We start from the raw sequence: 25,945 nt of genomic DNA on the forward strand, positions 1-25,945 counted from the left end.
TGATGGGGGGCCCGCCCCAGAGTCAGGAGGGTGGCAGGCTCCCCTCCCATCCCTGGCAGCCCACCCTGCTCCTGGGCTCCCAGGAAGTCAGTAGCCTACATATTCTGTAGCATCATGTAACTACACATGCCGAGATCCCCATTCTGGGAGCTCACTGTCCCCAAGGCTGGCCAGCCTGTGGCCTTTGGTCAGAAGGATGGGAAATGTGGCTGGCACCAAATAATAAAACCTCACTTGTGTGGGTACACAAAGAAGGAGGGCAGGAGGCCAGGGGCGTATCTCTGGGCATCCTCATTGTCTTCAGGGCATAGCACTCCATCCTTATGGCATGGGGACCCCAACTACCAGCCTCATCTCTGAGTCCAGTATATGGATGAATTAATAAACACTATTGACGATCGAGCCTTCAATGGGACGAACAGACAAAAGACAGTAACACAGTAATTAGAATTGAAAAATCAGGTGGGAAATCCAAAGCCATTTCAATGAACAATACTGTAGGAGAGGGGAGGTCAGCCATCTAGGCCAGTGCTTCCCAAACATTAACATGCCTGACTCACCTAGGCAGCTCCTTACATTGCAGAGGTTTTTTTCAGGTCTGGGTGACCTGAGATGCCACATTTCTAACAGGCTCTAGGTTTGCGACTGTGCTGGTTCAATGACTGCGCTCTGAGTAACAAGGCTGGAGAACACTCTCTCGCTGGGCTCTGGCTGCTTTCGTTCCTGAAGCCCCAGGGTGCGGACAGTCATTAGCCTCAGAACTTGTGTGGCAGCCCCTGAACCTGTGTGGCCACATGCAGTTATGGGATGGTGTCCCCAAAGATGCAGATGTGTATGCTTTCATTCGATAATGTTTTTACTGTCAGAACAAGAGGAAAAATCTAACATTTTCAAAGAAAATGAGGAAGATCTCTAGGAATACTTTCTTAGACCGCTGGGGCCTTCAGACCCCAATGTGAGAAAAGGCTCTGGGTGATTCTGATGCACAGCCAGGTTTAGAAGCCAGTGTTACAAAAGCTTTAGCAGAAGTGGGGTGACTTTTGTGCAATGTGACTTTTTCACGTGCTCAGGAGCTTTACTCACTGTGGCCTGTTAGGACAGTTCCCTCAGTGGAACCTGCGCCGCAGGCATTGTAGCCCAGTTATCCTCTTTCCTGCCTGGAATTAGCCGCACCACCACAGCCTCCCCCTTATCAGCAGAAAACCCCGGGCCAGGTGTGCATTGCCTTGCCTGTCTCCCTGCTCCGCCCCCTCCTAGAGAAGGGGCACTGACAAGTGAAGACAGCAGCTGGACCGAGCTTGACTCCTGGCTCCCTAGATAAGTAAGGAATAGCAGGGTAGGGGGCGGGGCCAGCCTGCCCCTTTGAGGGTGGCCCCAGGCCTGGGCAGTGCTAACCTCTGGCCCCTGGAAAAACACCAGACCCTTGAGAAGCAGTCCTTGGTCAGCTCTCTGTTCAGCCCCAGCTGCCCTGTGGTCTGGCTTGGCCGCAGGGTACCCCTCCAGCCGCCATGCAGACTTGCCTTACTCTTGATTCTTCAGTGGGTTTTCCCACTGCTGTGGCATCAGGATCTTCCGCAGCTACAGATTTTCACATAGGACCTTGTTTGATCCTCAGAACAAACCCAAGAGTGGGTCATGGCAGGGATTCAATCTTCATGTGGCGTTGAGGTGACAGGGGCCAAGGAAGCCCATGTGGCTGCCCACTTCCCACAGTCGGGCCGGGGACCAGCCGTCTCAGTTTGCCAGAATATAGGACTTTCGATGCTAACATGGGAACAGTCCCAGGCAAACCAGGACAATTGGTCTGTGACAGAGCAGTGACTAGACTGCTCACTAAGTTTTCACCAGTGTAACCTCTACCCAGATCAAGAAACCTAGCACTGCCAGGCCCCCACAGCCCTCTGGTGCCCCTCCCTGTTACCAACCCCCAGAGGTCACCATTATCCTCATGGCTAATGTCAATGAAATAATACAGAAAGAAGTGTCTGGCTTTTTTTGCTTGACATTGTTTGTAAGATTCATTCATAGTACTATGCGTCATTGTAGACTGTTTATTCTCAGTGTTACGTAGTACCCCATTGTGTGAATATAATCCAGTTAATTTATCCGTTCTGCTTTGATAGGCTTTTGAGTGGGTTCCAGTTTGGCTGTTGGAAGCATTCTGTTCATGTGTTTCAGTGAACATATTTGTACATTTCTGTTGGATGTATAATCTAGAACTAGAATAACTGGGTCATAAGGACACTTTATTGTCAAATGGGAGTTCTTTTAGGTGGAGGAACATAGTAATTTGGGCACTATGCTACCTTGTTTACCAGATTACTTTTAAAGCAAAGACCAAGAACTAGGGCAGAGTTTTGGAAATGGGGAGAAGATAGTTTTGATGCTGCAGGTGCTTGGGCAGGGGGTGTCAAGAGGGAGGAGGGGTGTGTGTGGCAGGGACCCAGGCCAGGTGGCACAGACTCAGCCTGGATCAATCCTGTGCCACATCTTGGCTCCTGGACCCCCACTGTGAGCCACTGCCCTCTGGGGCTTTTCCAGGCTGACTCTCTCAGCATGGATGGAAGTCAGGGAGTTCCCCTCCCAAGCCAGGGCTCTCAGCAGAGACTTGTGCTGGAAGAAAACGTTCGCGCCAAGGAGGTGGTATCTTTTAAGCTCCTGCTATGCAGAACTCTGGAACCACTGCTGGGAGCACCCAAAAGAGGCTCTCTGGTGGTCCTCATGGCATCTTCTGCCCCACTCTGTCCCTCTCTTTGGAGCCTAGTCATCTGTGGGGCAGTCCCTGTCTGGGCAACTTCCACCTTTGTACCAGAGAGCCCCTCCTGTTCTCCTTTCTGAGGCCAGTGAGAGATGGAGAGGCCAGGGAGTTGGAAGGGAAGGCAACAGACCGTGTCACCATGGGACAATGTGACTTTACTCTCTCACACCCAGCCCAGCCATCAGGGCAGTTCCTCGCCCTATAGGGAAGGAGAAGATGGGGTCGTGGAGCCCCCACACTCTCACCCCAGATCCTGAAGGGAGATAGTAGGTTGTGTGAGTACTTAGAGACCTTCTGAAGTTAGCAATAGCCATGTGGTTTCTGGCAGGAAGTGAGAGTACCAGAGAGCTGGAGGTCACACTTCCATATGGAAGAAATCCTAAGCCTGCCTCTGTTTAAGAGCACTCCTCCCGCTGCTGTCTCCCTCCCCTACTTCCTGGACTTGGTACTTCCTTACTGCCTGTGGGGAGGCCACAACAGCTCTTTTCCGTGCCCTTCCCTCACCCTACTTCACAATGCCTTCTCTAGCCTCCCTCAAGCCAGAGTGAACCAGCAATGGCTGCTCTGCTTCCTCCTCCTGCCTCTTCCTGACCGGGCCCAGCAGCACAGCCTTCCCATTCATGCTTATTTGTTTGTCCAACACCCACCATGGTGCAGACAGCTGTCAGCTGTCCCTCCCCACCCTGGTATGTGGTCAGGAGATGCCAAGAGGGAGGAGAGGTGTGTGTGGCAGGGAAGCAGGTCAGCTCTTCTGGTGACAGCTGCCCAGTCAGCTGAGGAGGGGTCACAGTACCGGGGCATCAGGGCCTCCTCAAACCAGGGTCTGGCTGCAGGGCTCCTCAGCCAGATCCAGTAACCTCTGCCTTCCCCACCCGGGGCTGCCACTGCCCTCTCTGCTGCTGAGCCTGGAAATGCGCTTTGATTCCAGCCCTAGGATCCCTGCTCCCTTCCCAAGCTCTGCCACCACCTTCAACTTTTACTAACAGAACTAAACCCCAGGTCGCTGCTTCCTCGGCCAGTCCACAAAATGATGCACAGCTCTTCCTGTGGACCTGCTCAGCCCTCTCAGCTCTCCCACCAGAGTATCAGATGGCTAATATGGATAAAAGACTAACCCCTTCCTAGCAGTCAGTAGTTCCATCAGCAGATGTGTGGTCCCCTTAGCTGGCCACTGATACAGTCGGGGCATCTGTCTGCTGCTTGAAACACAACACAGAAGCCAGGTGCAGTAGTGCGCACCTGTGGTCCCAGCTACTCAGGAGGCTATTATGGGAGGATCACTTGAGGTCAGGAGTTCAAGACCAGCCTGGCTGTATAGCAAGACCCCCATTTCTTAAAACACACACACTCACACATACACACACACACACACACACACAGAGAGAGAGAGAGAGAGAGAGAGAGAGAAAGTGTAGTCCAAGAGGCATTTCTGCACCCTCTGCTCTCCTAACTTTCTGCCCCCAGAGCCAAACAGGCCTCTACATCAGATTCCCTGGGGGAATTTCTTTTGCAATGAGCTGAGAATTAAGAAATTAGAATGACCTGCATTCATGACCAAAGACTAGTATTTGACCATTAAAAATCAATGTGTAGAGTCTGTACTTGATACATCCAGTGAAGAAAAAGTAAAGCATCCAAGGACTTGCCCAGACTGATTACAGTTTTGTGAAAAACAGATCAGTCAATTAGTTAAAAACTAGAGGAGACCAGGGAGATAAAGAGGTGTTTTAATACTAACATTATTTATTGACCGATTGTTTTTTTTTTAACAAATAATGACTGTTTTCTAGCTGGGCGCAGTGGCTCATGCCTGTGCTCCCAGCAATTTGGGAGGCCAAGGTGAGTGGATGGCCTGCGCCCAGGAGTTTGAGACCAGCCTGGGAAACATGGCAAAACCCCATCTCTGCAAGAAATACATAAGGTAGCTGTGCATGGTGGCATGCACCTGTGGTCCCTGCTACTCAGGTGGCTTAGGTGGGAGGGTCACCTGAGCCTGGGGAGGTTGAGCCTGCAGTGAGCCACGATCATGCCACTGTATTCCAGCCTGGGTGACAGAGCGGGACCCTGTCTCAAAAAAATAAAAAATAATAATAATGACTATTTTCTAAATATAAAGACAAGGCTGGGCACAGTGGCTTATGCCTGTAATTCCAGCACTTTGGGAGGTGGAGGTAGGAGGATTGCTTAAGCTCAGGAATTTGAGACTAGCCTGGGCAACATGGTGAAACCCCATCTCTACCAAAATACAAAAAATTAGCCAGGTGTGTTGGCACGCACCTGCAGTTCCAGCTACTCGGGAGACTGAGGTGGAAGGATCACATGAGCCCAGGAGGCAGAGGCTGCAGTGAGCTGAGATGACTACTGCACTCCAACGTGGGCAACAGAGCAAGACCCTATCTCAAAAAATAAAATAAAATAAAATAAAAGACATGATCCCTTATGCAAATTTTAGCAATAAAGAAAAACTTCCCCAAAAAGGTTTTTAAAAATCCTCTAAAACCCTACCACCTAGCAACAGCATTACTGAAAATTCGAACACCCTCTTTGTCAACACGCTGTGTATGTATTCCATTTTTTATTCTAGACACGTACTCTTTAATAGGGAGAATGCTAGGGGAACTTGGGCAGGCGAGGAGCCAGGCAGGGTGAGGAGAGTATTTCAGATGAATAGGCTGCCAAGGAGGAGGAGCGCCAGAGGCCAGAGGCGAGGAGGCTCTCCCTGACTGTGCCCAGAGTTGCAGAGATTAAGACCTATCTTTGCAGGATTATAGTTCCTAATAAGGAAAGGAGGTTTGCAGAAGGGGAACTTTCTGCATTCCACAGCAGGGTTGTTTGCTTTTCCTGCCATCTTTTGGAGTACTGCCGGACTTCCCCGCTCTCTGTTTCCAATGGAAAATGTAAAGAAGCAGCAGGTGGCTGACAGGCAAGAGACAGGCTGCTTCCTGAAGGGGCTTGCATGGGCCACGTGGGGGTCAGGGTCACAGAGACGGAGAGAGCTGGGAGGCCCCTAGGAAATCTAGCCTAGTCCTCTTGATGTATAAAAGGAGAAACTGAGGCCCAGAGAGGGGAAAGGAGCAGCAGATAACAGTGCAGACTCTGGGACAGGTAAATGCCCACCCTTCCCTCATGGGGACATGACCGAGAATGATTCTCTTTGCCTTCTTAAAACATAAATCAGGGTCTTGCTTTAAAATATCCCATCCACAAAACCTATTTTCAGAAACACAAATATATTGATTAGGATGAGACAATTCACATTGTAAAAGCCTTCTTCTCTTTACAAAAGTTTTCACTAGAGGTTTCCTGCCATGGCAAGCTTTTTCTCCCAGTATTTCAAGTGGGTTTTGTTCTGTCAAACTCAACCAAAGCCTTACTCCTGAAGCTGTCAGTGCTTGGCTTATGATGATGGATTCATAAGCATTTGGGAGAAGAGACATTGGTAAAGCCCTAACTTGACAGGCTGATGGCAGGAGGGCCCCAGACCCATCTCTCTCTCTCTCTCTCTCTCTCTCTTTTTTTTTTTTTTTTTTTTTTTTTTGAGGTTGAGTTTTGCTTGTTGCCCAGGCTGGAATGCAATGGCACAATCTTGGCTCACTGCAACTTCCACCTCCAGAGTTCAAGCAATTTTCCTGCCTCAGCCTCCCGAGGAGCTGGGATTACAGGTGCTCGCCACCACACCCAGCTAATTTTTGTATTTTTAGTAGAGACAGGGCTTCACTGTGTTGGCCAGGCTAGCCTTGAACTCCTGACTTCAGGTGATCCATCCATCTCGGCCTCCCAAAGTGCTGGGATTACAGGCGTGAGCCACCATGCCTGGCCCCCAGACCCATCTCATGGGGCTCAGCTGAGGTCAGGGCAGGAACAGCTACATAATTTGCAACATAAAAGGTGGGGCCACTTGTTCAAACCTTATTGAGAATCTTGAGATGACAGCAGCAGAGCATTAAACCAAGCACAGGGCCTGTCTAAGGGTGGGACTCTGGGCAACTGTGCAGGTCAAACACCCATGAGGCTGACTCACGAGGCCCGCGTGAACAGTGGGGTGGGTTGTTGCTATGAAGGTGAGGTGCACAGAGGTGAGAGGTAAGGTCAATATGCCGCAAATCTGATCTATTTTGTTTTGAAATTCCTTACCTTATAAAGTTTATTTGGCTTCAGCTGCTGGTCACAGAGTCATTCCTGCACTCACAGCTTGGTGAGGGAGTGGAGGGAACCCAGCAGAACTGCATGAGGTCTCTGGGCATGGACTGTCTCCTTACTATGGACCAGGCCTGGTGCCAGTGCTGAACACTGCAATTTACTTCATCTTCACAGAAATGTTAGGATAGTATAGCATTTAAGAGGACAGGCTCTAGAGGCAGATACCTGGGTTCCAGTCTCACTGGCTGTGAATCTTTGGGCAGGTTACTTGAGCCTGGGCTGTGCCTCAATTCCCTCATCTGTAAAACAAAGTTATAAGAATTACCTGCATCATAGGGCAGTGTTAAGTCAGTTCACTTATTTTAGGCACTTGACCCAGTGCCTGGCACATAGAAAAAGTTTAATAAGTGTCTGCTGCCATCACGATGCTGCTGAGGATGAAGAAGTGACCACCCTATAGTTAAATGGCAGCTTCTCCATTTCAGAGGAGAAAACTGACACAGATCAGTGAATTGTCCAAGGTCATCCAGCAAGCAGAGAGGCTGCACTCTGTCTTCTGCCACAGCACCTCATAGGGAAGTTTTCAAGTTTGGCATGAATGCGTCAGGTTCCCTGAACCTACATTGCTGATTCAAAGTCCATCTATCCATTGGGCACACACTTCACTTGCTGAGCCTCTCCTATGTGCTGGGCCCTCTTCTTGGAGGTGAAGGTGTGTGGAGAGAGGTGGGAGGGAGGGCACAGAAGGGTGCAGCGGTGATCACTACCATGTGCCCGGTCCACGGAAAGGGGGCAGGAGCACAGGAGAAAGGGGCTTGGAGAAGGCTCTAACCAGGGCTTTGGGGAAGAATAGAAGACCAGGACAGAGGGACTTATCAGCCCTGCTGTGTACCCTGCAGAAGCCCGTAAACTAAAGCAAACCCACTGCACCTCAGCTTCACAGGTAGGTGGTGTCAAGAAGCAGGTGACCAAGAAAAGACAGGGCTGTGAACCACACCCTCTTTTCTTTCCACAAGTGAAAGAAATGCAGGTGCAAGGCCCACAGAGCCTTGGCCCTTGCCAAGAAGAGTTTGGGGGTGGGGAGGCTGGCTGACCCTCACCTTTGACCTCAGTTAGCACGCCCTTTCCTAGCCACACCTGCTTTCCTGCTCTTGTCTCTCCAGAGTCAGTGGCCTTTCCCCCTTCATGGGAGACAACGATAATGAAACCTTGGCCAACGTTACCTCAGCCACCTGGGATTTCGACGACGAGGCATTCGATGAGATCTCCGACGATGCCAAGGATTTCATCAGCAATCTGCTGAAGAAAGATATGAAGTAATGAGTTGGGATTTCAGTCTTTGCTTCTCCACTCCCTGCCCTGTGTTGGGAAGCAAAGGGGGATTCCTTTGCCTGTTGGGGCACCCTCCTTGCCACCCTGCCTTGAGTCGTTCCTAGCATTCCCTGAGGAAGGGAGGGTGGGCATGATAAGAGACCCGAGTGCATGTGGGTCGGGGAGGCAACTTCCTAGGCCCTGCCCCCTGGAGCTAGACATGGAATTCACCTTCAGAAGCTCAGACACCTGACTTGAAAAGCGACACTTGACCACGTTGCAGAGCGAGGGGCAGCTGTTCTTTGTGAATAATGACTGCCCTTCTTATTTTCTGGGTACAGTTGTGGCCAGCCACAGCCCTCTTCAGGGGCTGCAGGGGAAGGACTGTCTCAACAAGCAAGAGCAGAGGACGGCGGCATCTTAGAACTTCTCTGTGGGTCCCAATCATATCCCCAGATTATTATTATTCTGGCTTTAGTGTTTTTTTATATCTCAGTTATTTAATAACTGCATGCTTGAATACAGGCAGGTACCTTCTAACATCTGGCCAAAGGGAGGCTGTGATCCCAGACCACTGGGCTTAGCCCTCTCCCAGCTCTGCCTCTGTTGAGGTTCCCCACCTGTGCCTGCTGCAGCTGTGAACATAGGGAAGTGAACAGTGGGAGGCCAGTGTGCATGGGCTGTGGGGAAAGGTCAGGGACTCAGGCCCTCCAGGTTTCAATGGAAGATTAGAGCTTGGAGTTGTAGGGGAGACCAGAGTGGGAGGTTGACTGAAGGTGGGCAGTGGGTGTACCTAGACAGAATCTCCTGGAAGGAACTGTCCTGGGCTCTGCATGCATAGGGAAGGCTGCCCAGGGAAAGGGAGCAGTAGGACTCAGGTGAGAACAGCTGGCCTTTTGGGCAGCTCACCCACTCTGCAAATAGGTGACTAAATGAGGCAGAGTCTGACTGTAGGGGTGCCGAGGAGCTTAGAGCTATACTTGGCAATCCCAGGGAGCAGTTGTAGCCTTGCCAAGAAGGGTGGTATTGACATGGGTGGCATGTTAGAGAGAAGGGGAGGGGCCTGGCTCCAGGGCAGGCAGGAGGCTCTGCACTCCCAGGTGACTTTGCAGCCTTGCAAGGCTGCCGATGCCTCCCCGAGGAAGAATGGCTGTTCAGGGCAGGAGGGTGCAGTTAGCTGCTGAAGGAGCAATATTGGAGTGTCTCAGATGGCTCTGTCAGGCTTTCCTGTGATGCACCCCACTCTCGGTCCTTTTTAGCCAGTCAGGGCCAAACTCCCCCAGAGGCCACATTCTATACTCCTTGACAATGAGGTCTTTTTAGCCTTTTGCTGTCACAGTCTGTATCAGAAATGGGCATGACCCAAGGAGAACTAAGACACTGTGGGAAGTCTAAATTATCTTCCAGTATGAGGGACCCCCACACCCAAGGTGCCTCAGGAGATGAAAACCTCCTCAGTAACTCTGGTACAATGATGGCTTTTGTCATCCAAGCTTTATTCACTGAAGATTTGGTAAACAAGGTATTGTGTGTATATATCTTATTTTCTCATCTGACCTTGAATTAAGTCAGTAACAGGCTGGAATGGATCCCTCTGTGTCATAAAATGGATTAAACAAAGAACTGATCTTATTCAAACAGATCAAGACACTAAATTCCCGTAAACTCTTACAGCCAACCTCTCTTCAACCAGAAATCACCACCTATCAGCACTTAAAAAAAAAAAAAAAAAGCTTTCTATTATAAAAGTAATACATGTAAATTATAGAGGATTTGAAGACTATAATAAAATTTAAATCATCTATAATCCCTTTATCTAAAGATCACTACATTTTGCTATACTTCTTTCCAGTCATTTTTCTATGTATGTTAGCATTTGGTTCTTTAGGCTTTCTTAGTCCTGTTACAGTTAAGGCAATGGCTCTAAAATGTTTCTAGATCTAAAGTGTTTCTAGAGCTTTCAGAAAGATGAAGTGAGTTTCAGTGCAGTTCTAAAGAAGTCATAATTCATAGGCTATGTGCAGGACCTACTTCTTTGAGTTGTAATAGGAAAAACCTGATACTCAACCACACCATAAGACATAAAACATGAAAGTTCATTGATTGCCAGAGGTTTTATCCTAGGGTTTAACTCTCCCCTCCTCCAGACAGGGTGGCAGGAGGATTAGGCTCTGTGGGCCCCAGCCCTCATAGGACCAGCAGAATGACACCACCCTGAAATAGGTGCCAGTCAATCCCAGAAACGTCTGCCCTGCAGCACTTACTCTTACTCTTCCTCGACCCCAAGAATCCCAGAAACGTCTGCCCTGCAGCACTTACTCTTCCTTGACCCCAAGAGCAGGCCATGGAGCCCAGTCGCTTCCTTGGTGCTTAGGCTTTCATAACACTGACCCATGCTGGTTCTGGTTAGTGTGACCCAGACCAAGTGAGGAGAAAGGTGAAGAGCACAGTGATCCTGATCACAGTGGATGGTCCGGGAGCAGGGGGCCCTGGCCTCTGCCCTCGTGCCCGGGAACAGCTGGCCTCCCATTTCTGATCTAACCAGTGGTCCCTGAGGTCTCCTCCTACTCAAAAATCTCCTGATCTCTGCCTCTGTCAGAAACCGCCTGGACTGCACACAGTGCCTTCAGCATCCATGGCTAATGAAAGATACCAAGAACATGGAGGCCAAGAAACTCTCCAAGGACCGGATGAAGAAGTACATGGCAAGAAGGAAATGGCAGGTAATGCGAGGGTCACTTTGGACTGGGATATTACCCCTCATATTTGTGTTGCTGAAGCCACTTTCATTCCCAGCTTGCCCTGGCCTCACATCAAGAAAGTTTAAATTCGTTTCTGAAGCAGTCTGGGACCAGTTTAGGCAGCTGATTAAGGTACAGTGGTGTGCTTAGTCCTGAGTGCAGAGTCCCTTTCTCGAGGAGATGGGATGGATTCTTAGCTTAGCTGTCTCTCTGTTCCTGCTCACCTTTGTCCCAGAGGACCCTTAACCTTTACTCAGGTTAAGCCACTGACATTTCATGTCTTCATGGCTTGGGATAAGCAACATCACTTTGAGGTCCATTTGTCAACCCTGAGAATGGGATGGTAGCATGATGGTCTCACATCTCTTTATGATGAAGGAGGAGGGCACATGAGAGAGACATGGTCCCACCATCTAGGAAGGTTGTATGTTAATAATAATGTGTCCTTAGCAAATGACATAACCTTGCTGTGGATTTGTTTTCTCATGTGTAAAGTGGGGGTAATAGTACCAACTTCACAGCTTTGTTGTGATAATTATGAGAATTACACGAGATCATCGTCATGTGGCGTTTAGTAGTACAATGCCTGGTACATGGCAAGTGTCCAAAAATGATCCCAGTTGCTAATAGGTATTAAGGTAGGCCATCTGTCAGGGACCATTTAAAGCACTATCTATGCACTAAATCTTTTAACCCTAGGAGGCAGGTACTGTTATCCCCACTTTACAGACAAAATTGAGGCAGAGAAAAGGTTAGGAAAGCCATCCAGGGTTACACAGCTAATAAGCAGAAGGGTCGGGATTCAAACCCAGAGCTTGACTGCAAAACACATAGTCTTAACTCCAAGACTGCCTCTGATAAAAGGCATGGGTGGATAAAATTATTATCCAAAACCACAGGATGTTTATCACCATCATCATCTATTTTATCATTTTTATTACCACAATTAGAATTACAATTCTTTTTTTTTTTTTCGAAATGGAGTCTCACTCTGTCGCCCAGGCTGGAGTGCAGTGGTGCGAATTCGGCTCCCTGCAAGCTCCGCCTCCCGGGATCACACCATTCTCCTGCCTCAGCCTCCTGAGTAGCTGGGATTACAGGCATCCGGCACCACGCCCGGCTAATTTTTTGTATTTTTAGTGGAGACAGGGTTTCACCGTGTTAGCCAGAATGGTCTCTATCTCCTGACTTCTTGATCTGCCCACCTCGGCCTCCCAAAGTGCTGGGATTACAGGCGTGAGCCACTGCTCCTGGCCTAGAATTACAATTCTTAGGCTGCTGGAGAAGACATGGTTTCCTTCTTTCTTTCTTTCTTTTCTTTCTTTTCTTTCTTTTCTTTCTTTCCTTCTTTCCTTCTTTCCTTCTTTCCTTCCTTCTTTCTTTCTTTCTTTCTTTCTTTTTTTTTTTTTGAGACAAAGTCTCACTCCGTTACCCAGGCTGGAGTGCAGTGGCACGATCTCGGCTCACTGCAGCCTCTGCCTCCCAGGTTCAAGCAATTGAGAGGACATGGTTTCTATACTCAGCGACCATATAGTACAATGGGGAACTGAGGCAACTAGACATGAAAGGATGTAATGCGCACTAAGATACGTAAACTATCCAGATAGCTCTCCATAGCCATGGGTGTGTGTGGATAGAACCGACCTGGTTGCAACCAGAGTTGGATGTGATTATGAAGAAATGCTCCCAGGCTCAGGAGTTTGAACCAGGTGTGGAACCTGAGTCAGAACACAGAGAAGAGGACTGCACATGTGGAGGAGAAGGCACAGAGGTGGGAGCCAGACCCATTCTGGCTGGGCTTGGCTTGACAGGAGCAGAGTCTTTTAGCTGGATACTCAAGGGACCCAGGGGCATTGAGACTGACTAGGTGGCAGAGAAAAGGGAAATTACTGTGTTGGAGGCAACTGGAACACTGGTCATTTGCCACACCAGGTGACTAAATCACAGTTGCCTCAAAAAGTAGAGTGTCACTCAGAGGTTGAAAGAGGGAGCAAAGGCAAATGGGGGCCACAGGTGTGGAGTTTAAGTGACCACCATCCCGAGCACATCTCAGCTGTGCTCCTCCACCGTGGAAGTCAGTTCCTGGCTACGCCCCTCATGGGAAGGTTTAGGTGGGTCTCCAGGCCTCCCTCAAGTGCAAGGTGAGTTGAAACATCTGTAGCTGCTTACCTTTTGGTGCCACTGGGATCTGAATAGCAAATATTCTTTTATAAAAAAAGGGGAGCTACAAAATCAAAGGCCAGCTGTATTAATAATCCTGTGGCCAGAAGGTCTCAAGGAAATATTTCTGGAAAGGATAGGGAAGCTGATGTCAGGGCGGGGCAGTCCTCAGAGCAGTGAGTCTAAGTGGATATTACTTGGCTGAGGCTATAGGTTAAGGGGCAGCCTTATCACCTGGGAACATTGGCAGACAAACCAAAGCCAGGAGGACTCCTAAACCCAGGAGCTAGGAGCAGAGAAGAGACAGGGAAATAGGAGAGGAGGCAAAGGGAATTTTTCAGTTAAATCAGTCAGGGAATCACAATGGTGCTGATTTTTTTTTTTTTTTAAAGAGACAGGGTCTCATGCTGTCACCCAGGCTGGAGGGCAGTGGTACAAGCATAGCTCACTGCAGTCTCAACCTCCTGGGCTCAAGCAACCTTCTCGTCTCGGCCTCCTGAGTAGCTGGGACTACAGGCCTACACCACCACACTGGCTAATTTTATTTTATTTGTTTAACTTTGGTAGAAACAGGGTCTCACTATGTTGCCTAGACTAGTCTTGAACTCCTGGCCTCAAGCGATCCTCCTGCGTTGGCTTCCCAAAGTGCTGAGTGCCCAGCCTATGCTGATATTTTAATCAATTTCTTTTTCTTCTTGTTTACGGCATTATTAGCCATAGGGTTTTCTGGAAGGGCAGGGGAAGAAAAGGGTAGAATTCAGAGAAGGAAACTTAATTTTATATTTTAGTATAGAAGGTGACATTTGGAAATGATTTCTCCACAAAAGTTGTCCGCAAAAATCCCATTCAACAAGGAGCATCCCTGAAGAGTAGCTTCCCTGTTAACAGCTCTAACCATTTCATGTTACGTTGCTCCCTTGGGAAAACGTTTTCTGCATTTTAACTGCAATCACCAGGGCCTTAGCTCCCCTTGGAATATGGGGGTTCCCTCTTGCAGCAACCAAGGTTCTGTGCGGTGGGGTGGAGTGGGAAGGAATGGGCTGCAAGCAGGGGCAGAGGGAGAGGGGAAGGGCAGGCTCAGATGGCCCAGAACTCTCTGTAGCTGTGCCAGAGAAGGCACCTTCTTGTTATTCTGGTGTGGTTTTCATAAAAAGCCCTAGGAGGAATGAAGTGACATGGGAACAAATCCCTACAAGCAAAGTTAGGCTGGGTATAGATGACTCGTATACGTATGGGTAATCGTATTACTCATCTTAGAATGAAGTTATTCTGAAAGAAGGTATATTTTAAATTTGTATTAAAAGAATTTTACAAAGATATGTTGGAAAGGTGCAGCAATGGGGGCAGGTAAGTTGAACAGATTAATAGCGTTTCTGCATGCACACTGGAAGCAAAAGACTAGACATCAGAGGCCCGTGGGTAGCCATCTTTATTTTCCAGGAACCATAAAGACCCCAGCAGTATGAACCAAGGGCATTAGAGGAGAAAACACTAGACTCAGCATAGCATGGAGTATTCTTAGCCATCCCATTTGGATAGTATGCCCTGCTCAGGGGAAACTGTAGTCTTGGGGCTGATGATATATATGGGGGGCTTTGATGACTGGTGTGCGGGTAACCAGCTTGCCATATATTTGCCAGGGAATGTCTTGGTATTGGCATCAAAAGACCCTAATCCTGGGAAACTCCACAAGCCTGCCTTAGCAAGCCAAGAAGGCTGGCCCCACAAGCTCTCCAAGTGGCAGGGAATTTGTGCTGCATGAAGGAGGCTGGTGCAGATACTGTCCACTGGTGACACAGGAATTCAGCCTGGTTAATTGCCCTCAAACGAGAAAAAGACTTTCTCAAAATGAAGGCAGAAATTACAAAATTAAAACTTGGCTATCTTGATGTTCCAAAAATTTCCAAAGGTCCTTGGACAGTAAAGCAATAACCAGTTGTCAGCTCAAAGGCATAAAAGTGGAAGACTAGAACATACCGATATATTCATTTCTAGTTCTGACAAATAACTTCCTCAGCAATTTTTTTCACAAATCAATTTCCAGATATTTTTCATGTTTTAGAAATTATATGCTAGATATCTCCATCTTTTAGAAAAGTTCTCCATATGTGAGACCTATTTGTTAATATATTTACTAGTTCCTCTGAAATACTGTAACTCTTTTGTTTCCTCATTCTAATAGGTTCATATTAGTCACTTTGTTATTAAATAAAACCTGGAAGAGAAAAGACATCATCTCTCCACACCACACAAGTGAAGACAGTCCTGATCAGTCCCAATCCTGATGTCTGGAAATGGGGAGCTCATGGGTTCAAGGCGGGTGTTCCTTGCTACACATTTATGGATATAAACTAGCGTCTTTCTGTAGAGGTCTGGAACTGCAGGGAGATTAGAATCTTCTGCTCCCAGGCTCCTGAGGCCCAGAGAAGGGAACTGACTTGTACAAGGTCTCCCAGCAATTAGGGTTAGAGAACTAACCTATCCCTTTTTGAGAACAAACCCTCTGGGTTTAGAGGCTCCTAGCCCATGACAAACCAATCTGTGTTGGATAAAGGGAATGGAGAGCAGAGAAGGGCAGAGTCTGAGAATCAGGTTGATTAGAAAGCAGGCTGGTCTGACATTGACTACATAGGGAGGGCTGCCATGGCTCGTACCACCTCTTACCTGTTCCTGAGGGCAGGATAACCTCCCGTGGGAAGAGCTGGGTCTCTCTACACTCCGGCTAGCACAACAAAGAGGCTGAACCAGTAACATCTCCCAGAAGAGCATGAAAAGTTGCCACGTGGCCTGAGCCTGCAGAGACATTCTCTGCAGGGCCACACCGTGGTTCTGCTCACAGTTAAGTTGTTCAGTTTTCATCTCTCACCGTCTCCCCTCCTCATCACCTCCAGCTGGGGCTCCCTGGATTCTGTTCAGTGACCCAGCCTCACTCTGGCGGCAGAGGCCAGAAACATACCCACACCACACAGTGTGATGTGTGCGAGAAGGGATGGCCAGGGGACAGAGCAAGGTGGAATGTCTGTCCAAAGTGCATGAAAGCAATCTGCAGCAAGGACGGCAGGAGGCATGACAGTAAGGTCATCCTGCCCACCGCAGTAGGTCTCCTCTTTCACCATACACACACGCACACAATTTTCTGTATGTTTCCTTAGCACCCAGAAGTTTTTTACTTTCAAAATGATCAGTCTTTTTACTGAAGCTTACTGGCTTTCCAAGTAGTCCTAAATGGTGAGGCTTTACTGAAGTACTTAAGCATGTGAAGTGAATTCAGGAGGAAAATGGCTTTGCCGGCAGAATTTGAGGTGCAATGAGTACAAGCCATTTGCCTATGAAGAGGCTGTTTCCTTCCTCTTTCAGGGGGGACAAGTAGCCAGTCTGTGGTGACATCTGTTGTCTGGATGCACAGCTTTTAGATGCCTAAAAAAGATGCTTTGGGTGCAGGGGTGGAAAAACTTGGTTGTGCCTTAGTTTTCTTAGTCATTCCTGTTCACCTTAGAAAAAAGGTGAAAAACTTACTGAAAGATAAAAAACAATAAGACACAGTTGTACATTATTAGGGATCCTATGCTTGGTAGAATTTTCACAATGTAAATAAATTACATCTCAAGTTCTGATCCTTTTCAGCAGAAATTCTTTCCTCTCCCAAGTCTAGTCACCGAAAAGCAAAGTGCCATTGCCTTTTATTTCTTCGATGCTTCTTTTCGGTGCCTGAATGCACATCAGGAAAGAGCTCCCTTCCAGAGCTTCACTGCATCGTAGACTTGTGCTGGGGCCATCCAGAGTGTTTCTCCAAATCATTTAAGTCTCTGAATTATAAACACAGCTAAATGGGACCTTGGAGATCATCTTGTCCAGCCCCCTCCTTCTAGAGAAGGAAACTGAAGCCCAGAGTGGTTAAGTGACTTGCCCAAGGTCAACAGGATGCCCTGTTATTATTATCATGATTATTTTTGCATCAGGACTTGTGGGATCCGTAGTAACTATTCTCTTGGCCAATTATAATCACATCACTGGCGTTGTTTTACGAGAAACAGCCCCGCTAGGCCCAGTCAGCAATAAGTCTTTGGAGCTGTCTCAGCCTGCAGTTGCTTTATATAAACTATCCCTTTTATGGGAGTTGAAGCACTGTATGAAAAGGGTTTTTGTCTCATGTTGACCTTGTTTAGTCACATTAACGCACACATCAGTTCCAGGCCCCATTCCATTCTCTGAACATCTTCTGACACACTGACAGTGCTGAGCAGAGCAAGGTTGGGTTCGCTCCTCTGGCAGAACCTCGGCTCTCGGGAGGTCCTTTATCCGGGGAACAGCTGCTTCTCTGGGGCTGGGCTCTACTCCCCGCAGCCCCTCACACTACCCAGCTGGAACCAGGGACAACGCCTGAGTCCAACCCCCGTGTCTATTTTCCAGAAAACGGGCAATGCTGTGAGAGCCATTGGAAGACTGTCCTCTATGGCAATGATCTCAGGGCTCAGTGGCAGGAAATCCTCAACAGGGTCACCAACCAGCCCGCTCAATGCAGAAAAACTAGAATCTGAAGGTAAGGAGGAGTTTCTCCAGCCAGCTGGTGAGAAAGAAAGGGTTGGGGAACAAAGGGGCATTTTGAAGTTTTGGTTGGTTTTGTTTTGGTTTTTTTCAATATGCCCTGCAAAGATAAATTCAGAAGTAATTTTGAGTTGCCCTGACAGTTACTAAGTCTAATAATTATTCTTAATAGTTTAACCTTAGGCTTAGCCATTTTCAGAGGGAAAGTTGTTATTTGTCTAATAGAACTAGATGACCTCAGCTATGCTTTTTCATATATTTTGTGTTAAAATTAACAAAGACTTTATTAAAATCTTCCTTTGTTCTTATGGCAGAAGTGATACTTCTATATTAATAGGCAAAAATAACATTAAAATTACATGTAGTTGTGTAAGATTTACGAAATATTCTATTTTCTACCATCTTTGTGGTTTTGTTTTAAATAAAAATGAACTCATATGGTCCACATTCGTTTGGCATTGTTCATGCTGCTGAATCATGTCATTTGAACTGGGCAGACTGGGATTGGCAGGGCCCCTCCTGGAGACTAATAGGGTCAGTTACTTGCTCACCGTGTTAGATGCTGTCCCATCCATCTCCTCAGTGAAAGCCCCAGCCTTTTCCTGCTTCAGGTGCATGAAGGGCCAGGCCGTTATCTCATGTGGCCAGAGACACCCTCTGCCCCTCCCTGCCTGGTACTTTTTGTATCCACTGGTGAGAAGCTGAGTTTAGATCCCTTTGGTGAGCAAAGGTAGGGTTATTGGTGCGGCCAGCAGCTGCCTGCTCTGGAGCTTCCTTGCAGCCAGGGACAGAGACTGCAGCACACAGGCCTGGTCCCTCCTGAACCACTCCTGCCCCTCCTCAGATGACCTAGACATAGCCTGAAGGGAAGGGAGGAGATACAGTTGTCCCTCCAAGTTATAGCTTTTCCCTGAACCAATCCCATATCCTGGTCCACAGTCACACAGCATGAAGGCAGTGTGAGCATGGAGAAAGAGCCACTGGAAGCTGAAGATGTGGCTAGGACATGGCTCCTCCCTTCTAAAAAGCAGGTGGAACACCTGCTGCAGAAGAGGGGCAGAGGGATACCAAGACTAGGAAGGCCAGTGAGGTCTTGCCGTGCTCAGATACCCTCAGCTGAATCCTAAAGCAGCATGAAATGCAGCCAGAAATCCTTTTTAAAGATGATTTCCTCTTTCAACATGTCAGCATAAGGGAAAGGGGGAGTCCGATCATTTCCTCAGCTTGGGCACAGTTCTTTCTTCTGCCAAAAACCATTTGGCAGCAGGCCAACCTGTCCCCAGGAGAAAGCTGTGCTTATGATTCAGTTCTCAAAGCTGCCTTCTTTGCTGTATCATGGCGACTTTTTAAAAAGTTAGTTTCTTTAAGCTAGAGGCGAGGTGAGAACAAGGAATGAAGAAATGACCTGGTCTTCTTCTCTGTCTTCTAGAAGATGTGTCCCAAGCTTTCCTTGAGGCTGTTGCTGAGGAAAAGCCTCACGTAAAACCCTATTTCTCTAAGACCATTCGTGATTTAGAAGTTGTGGAGGGAAGTGCTGCTAGATTTGACTGCAAGATTGAAGGTAAGTTGTAGCTGTGCTTCTCTTTACCATCAATAGGGTGTGGCTGGATGGTAGGGTCCCTACCATGCACCCTGGGCAAGATGTCAGTTCTGTGCAGCCTGGGACAATGAGGAACCGCCAAGCTTTGGGGGAAACTGGGTCAGCAGGAGCTGCTCATAAAGGGCGATGCCCTGCACTCCCACGTCCTGAAGGTGTGTCCTTCAGTCACTTCCCCAGGGGGCACATTTGAAATTTTACCTACTTACACCAGCCACTAGACCTAAGTTTAGAAATGGTCTTGCATGGACTTACCTGGCTTTGGAACATGCTTAGTGAAATGAGCTTTGTAAACTGCTGAAAAGCATGTGACTTGCCCATATGAGGCCCTCAAAGGAAGGCTGGCACAAAGACATAGGATGTGGAGTCGGCAGGCTCTGCTACTCATCCACAGGCTGTGTGACCTTGGATGGTGGTCCAGCTCCCCTGGGTTAAGATCCCTCCACTGTAAGATGATAGCTAAGTCATATAGTGGCTCTGGGGATTCTGTGAGGGGACATATGTGAGAAAGGGGAACCTTTTAGATCTTGTAAAGATGTCATGGAGTAAAGGGAAAAGTTGTGGGACTGGCAGGTACAGAGAGAGAGCATGCACTGTGACTTCAGACTGAGGCCAGTTGGAAGCCAGGCACCCGGGACAAAGCACTCAGCCGATGCCATCTTCCCCAGGCTGCTTATCTGCCTGCTGGGAATAATGCAGCCATAGACCCATCAGTGGTCAGAGCTCAAGGGACCTTAAGGGGTCATGGCATAGCACCTGAGAAATAAGCAAAGTTGACGACACAAAGCATTTCCATTTTCATATGGATTACAACCATCTAGAAAGAGAAGGGACAAGATAAGACAGGCTCTTTGCTTCAAGTCTATGACTTTCACCTGCCAAGCAGGGTGGCAGGTTATCGCCCATTTTGGTCTGACCAAATAGAGCACAGAAGTTTATTAGGCAGCTTTCCCAAGGCCGCATAGCACAGTGCAGCAGTCAGAACAAACTGTGCCTCCCACTTTCTTTGATTCTCCAGCAATGTGACTAGACAATGCCTTTTGAGTAAAATAACCCAAAGTTAGGAATGGAAAAAATAGTTTTTCTTCTGCATCTTTATATTATCAAAGTGCCTTATCAATGCCTCGCCTACCATAGTCATTTCCCTTTCTCCATTCAATTAAAAGAAAGTGGATGTGCTGCCTTTGCTAATGTAAAAATTCTCAGACTGGGGATTCTGCTGAAGGCTCTGGAGCCACTGCTTGCAATTCTCACCATTACCATTGCATTTGGGTCTTCTGAAGTTTTTTCTTCCTTTTTGAATGTTTTAAAATAACATAATGATTATCATTTTGTACTTAATTTTCTCTTTGGGATTGTTTCATACTTAATTTTCTCTTTGGAATTGTTTCGTTGATATTTATTAACTTTTGGCTGGAGCTCTGATGAGAAATTAAAGCATATGGATGTTGTTGTGATAAAAACAAAATTGAAACTTTTGCACTGAGAGTCCAGGGCGTGGGAGTGCAGGGTACTTTATGACCAGCTCTTCCTGACCCAATTTTCCTCATGGTCTGGGTCTTCCTAATTACTTTAAAAAAACAATTTCCAAAATTGTTTTGAAAAAATAACATTGAAAAGAACATTAGAATTCTTGATTTCTTATGTATAATTTTTATTCTGGTTAGGGCTCGTATTAGCCTGTTTGCATTGCTATAAAGGAATACTTGAGGCTGGAAAATTTATAAAGAAAAGAAGCTTATTTGGCTTGGTGCCAGCATCTGCATCCAGTGAGGCCTCAGGATGCTTTCAATCATAGCAGAAGCAGGCATGTCACATGGCAAGAGAGAGAGAGAGAGAAGGCCATGCCACGTTTTAACGACCAGATCCACATGAACTGACAGAGCAAGAACTCACTCATTACCTCGGGGAGGACACCAAGACATTCATGAGGGATCCGCCTCCATGACCCAAACACCTCCCACCAGGCCCCACCTCCGACACTGGGGATCACATTTCAACATGAGATTCAGGGGGCACAAATATCCAAACCGTATCAGGGCTACAGTTTTTTTCCTATAAAAATACATCTCCAACATTTAAGAGAAAGTCAGGTGGAATATATTGTATATTTTTAAAGGTATGTATATGTATGACTTTAAAAGCGGGATACATGTATATACCATGTACATGCGACCAAAATGCACAATGTTGGTAATGCTTCTGTGCATATATATGTACATATACACTTTAAACATATGTAATATGTATGTATTTTATATGCATGTGTATTTTATTTTTTAATTGCTGAACTTTGCAGAAATATGACTAATGCATAAAGGCTCATCAGTGAGGTCCATTTCCAATTGTCCATAGGCAAATTACCTGCTTTGGATCAGACTAAGACAAATATTGCTTTCTTCTTCTTAGAAATATTATCAGCTCTTTTCAATTATGTTTTATATAGCTGTTATTAGCTTTATTGAGTTATAATTTATATACCATAAAATTCACCTACTTTAAATGCACAATTCAATTATTTTTAATGAATTTATAGTCATGCAACCACCACCACAATCCAGTTTTAGAACATTTTCATCACTCCAAAAAGATCCCTTGTTCCCATTTTGTTTTGACTCTTATTTTTCATTTAAATTATTTAACTTTAACTGTTATACAAAATTGAAAATTTAGGCTGGGCATAGTGACTCATGCGTGTAATCTCAACACTTTGGAAGGCCAAGGCAGGCAGATCACTTGAGTCCAGGAGATCAAGGCCAGCCTGGACAACATGGTGAAACCCCATCTCTACAAAAAATATGAAAATTAGCTGGATGTGGTGGTGTGTACCTGCAGTCTGAGCTATGCAATAGGCTGAGGTGAGAGGATCACTTGAGCCTGGATAGTGGAGGTTGCAGTGACCGAGATCATGCTGCTGAACTCCTGCCTAGGCAACAGAGTGAGACTCTGTCTAAAAAAAAAAAAAAGATAGAAAATTATATTTTCAGCCAAGCGCGGTGGCTCACACCTGTAATCCCAGCACTTGGGAAGGCCGAGGCAGGTGGATTACTTGAGGTCAGGAGATACAGACCAGCCTGGTCAACATGCTGAAACCCTGTCTCTACTAAAAATACAAAAATTAGCTGGGTGTGGCTGCACGCACCTGTAATCCCAGCTACTCAGAAGGCTGAGGCACCAGAATCACTTGAACCAATCAGGCGGAGGTTACAGTGAGCCAAGATCATGCTACTGCACTCCAGCCTGGGCAACAGAGTGAGACTCTGTCTCAAAAAAAAGAAAAAGAAAATTGTATTTTCAATCTAAGAAAGTATTTAAATCTAGGTGTAGAGTTGGAGTTGGAGCAGTATTTCAGGTAGTACTCTTTTTTATTTTTTTGCCATGTTGGCCAAGCTGGTCTTGAATTTCTGCCCACCTCAACCTCCCAAAGTGCTGGGATTGCAGGTGTGAGCCACCATGCCTAGCCTCAGTAGTACTCTGTTTAAAGGTGGGTGGGTGTGGTGGCTCACACCTATAATCCCAGCACTTTGGGAGGCTAAGGTCAGAGGATCACTTGAGCCCAGGACTTTGAGACCAGCCTGGGAAACATATGAGACCCTGTCTCTACAAAAAAAAACTTTTTAAAAAATTAGCCGGACATGGTGGTGTGTACCTGTAGCTCCAGCTACTTGGGAGGCTGAGGAAGGAAGATTGCTTGAGCCCAAGAAGTTGCAGTGAGCCATGTTCATGCCACTGCACTCCAGCCTGGGTGATAGAATGAGACCCTGCCTCCCTACCCCTCAAAAAGTGAAAGGTGGGATGTTTAACTGAGTATGGTCACTCATGTCTATAGTTCCACTAAGCAGGAGGCTGAGAAGGGAGGATTGTTTGAGCCCAGAAATTTGAGCAACAATAAGCTATGATCATGCCACTACATTCCAGCCTAGGCAACAGAGTGAGAGTCATCACTTAAAAAAAAAAAAAAAAAAAATTAAGTTTTTTAATAGGTGGGACATTGTGCTAGTCCAACGTGTGGGAAATGGAACAACTTTAAAATATTCTATTTGGGGTTTCAGATATTGGTATTTACAAGACATATCCATTTTCTAATATAGATATCAAAACAGTTGATAAAGGCCAACATGAAAATTTTTTCCTTAACCACCTTAATCAATAGTGGTAGCTTATGAGTTGCTTGCATGAGTTGATAAGAAATTTTGAATAACAGTTCCTGCAACTTGTGTTCTCTCCCGGTGATGCAGGATACCCAGACCCCGAGGTTGTCTGGTTCAAAGATGACCAGTCAATCAGGGAGTCCCGCCACTTCCAGATAGACTACGATGAGGACGGGAACTGCTCTTTAATTATTAGTGATGTTTGTGGGGATGATGATGCCAAGTACACCTGCAAAGCTGTCAACAGTCTTGGAGAAGCCACCTGCACAGCAGAGCTCATTGTGGAAACAATGGAGGAAGGCGAAGGGGAAGGGGAAGAGGAAGAAGAGTGAAACAAAGCCAGAGAAAAGCATTTTCTAAGTCATATTAAAAGGACTATTTCTCTAAAACTCAAAAAAAAAAAAAAAAAATAGATAGTAAAAGCACCTAGTGTGATAGATTATCTAGTTAGGTCATTTGTGGGTTGATTCTTCAGCAACAGCAGTTGATACCTAGCAGCGTTATTGATGGGCATTAATCTATATTAGCTGGCACCTTAAGATACTAGTGCCACTAGATTTCATTTAGGGAAAACACCAGTAACTTGGCTGACCAATTGATTTTAGAGAGAAAGTAACCAAACCAAATATTTACCTGGGCAAAGTCATAAATTCTCCACTTGACTGTGCTCATGAAAAATAAGGCCAAAACAAGGGTTCTGGCCCACAGCTCAGCCCAGAGGGTCCCTGGAGATGGGAGGCCTCTCTCTCCCCACCCCCTGACTCCAGGTAACTGGCTTTTCTCCCAGTACTCCAGCAATTCATTTCTGAAAGCAGTTGAGCCACTCTATTCCAAAGTACACTGCAGGTGTTCAAACTCTCCATTTCTCTTTCCCCTTCCACCTGCCAGTTTTTCTGGATCTCAGCTTGTCATGAGTTTAAGCATTAAGGACATTATGCTTCTTAGATTCTGAAGACAGGTCCCTGCTCATGGATGACTCTGGCTTCCTTAGGAAAACATTTTTCTTCCAAAATCAGTAGGAAATCTAAACTTATCCCCTCTTTGCAGATGTCTAGCAGCTTCAGACATTTGATTAAGAACCCATGGAAAAAAAAATCCTTGCTTATATGGTTTCCTTTGTAAACCAGGATTCTTATTTGTGTTGTTATAGAGTATCAGCTCTGAATGTGTGGTAAAGATTTTTGTGTTTGAATACAGGAGAAACCAGTTTGCTGAAAAGTTAGTCTTAATTATCTATTGGCCACGATGAAACAGATTTCAACTGATAAAGAGCCGGAGAACTCCATGTACTTTGGAATCTCCTCCAAGATAGCCAGAGTTTAATACATCTTCATTCTCAACACTCTCCAAAGAACTTGACCTACCTTATGGGCTCCATATTTTTCTTCTTAAATGTGCATCAATCATGCCTTGCCCCCAACCTTTAAATATATTCTTAGACCTGGTAAATGCACTCAGACTTGCGTCTTTAGGAATTTTTAACTTTCTTTCACTACATTGGCACTTAAATTTTTTCTTTATAAAATGTTTTGAAGGTCATAAACAAAGACCAAAATTGATAGACCTAATACATTTCCTCTGTGTGTGTGTAACATTCCAAATCCTTTTTTTTCTTTTCCACTGTTTGTAAGGTGCAACAATTTAATATTTTAAGGGACTTTTTAAGAGTTCCTTAAGAACCAATTTAAAATTACTTCAGTGCAATCCTACACAGTATCAACATTAGAATTTTGGTATTAGTCTTATGTTATTTTCCATTCTATTTTTATCTGCTTTTTGCTGCTAGTTTCAAACTGCCAGTATTTTCCTTTTGCTTTTAAAATAGTTACAATATTTTTCATAGTAGCCACAGTATTGCCACAGTTTATTATAATAAAGGGTTTTTATTTGATTTAGAGCATTCAAAGCTTTTTTCCATCACTTTTGTGTTCAGAATATAACCTTTGTGTGCGTGTATGTTGTGTGTGTGCATGTGTGGTGTATATGTGTGTTACAGGTTAATGCTTTCTTGGAATTGTGTTAATGTTCTCTTGGTTTATTATGCCATCAGAATGGTAAATGAGAACACTACAACTGTAGTCAGCTCACAATTTTTAAATAAAGGATACCACAGTGCATGCTGTTTGTTCAATCTTTGCAGACTTCTCTTTCTTTCCATGCTACCAGTTGTAAAGAACACAGATACCTCTTGGAAACAAAAAACAGACACTGTGGTGCATATATGTGAAGAACTGGCTTACGTGGTTGTGTTTTACTATGGAACAGAATGATTTAGGAAGTTCTTGTTTATACAGGTAGCCTAATTTACATATTTAGTTCAAAATTTCTCTTGAGCATCAGCTTAGTACTGTATCATTCTAGAAGGATATCTTATAGAGCAGGTGTCCCCAACCCCTGGGTACGTGGCTTGTTAGGAACCAGGTCACACATAAGGAGGTTAGCAGTGGGCAAGTGAGCAAAGCATCTATATTTACAGCCGATTCCCATTGCTCGCATTACCGCCTGAGCTCTGCCTCCTGTCAGATCAGTGGCAGCATTAGGT

General features: G+C 46.2%; 1 protein-coding gene across 1 annotated transcript in view; it reads left to right on the top strand.

Moving 5' to 3' along the window:
• Positions 1 to 25,534, top strand: part of MYLK (myosin light chain kinase) — a 188,890-nt gene extending 163,356 nt beyond the window's left edge. The window contains exons 28-32 of the mRNA XM_017855305.1: positions 8,062 to 8,214; positions 10,809 to 10,932; positions 17,521 to 17,650; positions 19,085 to 19,216; positions 23,491 to 25,534. Of these exons, the coding sequence (XP_017710794.1) occupies positions 8,062 to 8,214; positions 10,809 to 10,932; positions 17,521 to 17,650; positions 19,085 to 19,216; positions 23,491 to 23,735 (784 nt within the window). The 3' untranslated portion in view covers positions 23,736 to 25,534. The remainder of the gene's footprint in view (positions 1 to 8,061; positions 8,215 to 10,808; positions 10,933 to 17,520; positions 17,651 to 19,084; positions 19,217 to 23,490) is intronic.
• Positions 25,535 to 25,945: the final 411 nt, after the last annotated feature.

The sequence above is a fragment of the Rhinopithecus bieti genome, unplaced genomic scaffold (genome assembly GCF_001698545.2).
Source record: "Rhinopithecus bieti isolate Rb0 unplaced genomic scaffold, ASM169854v2 scaffold_39586, whole genome shotgun sequence".
NCBI lineage: Eukaryota > Metazoa > Chordata > Mammalia > Primates > Cercopithecidae > Rhinopithecus > Rhinopithecus bieti.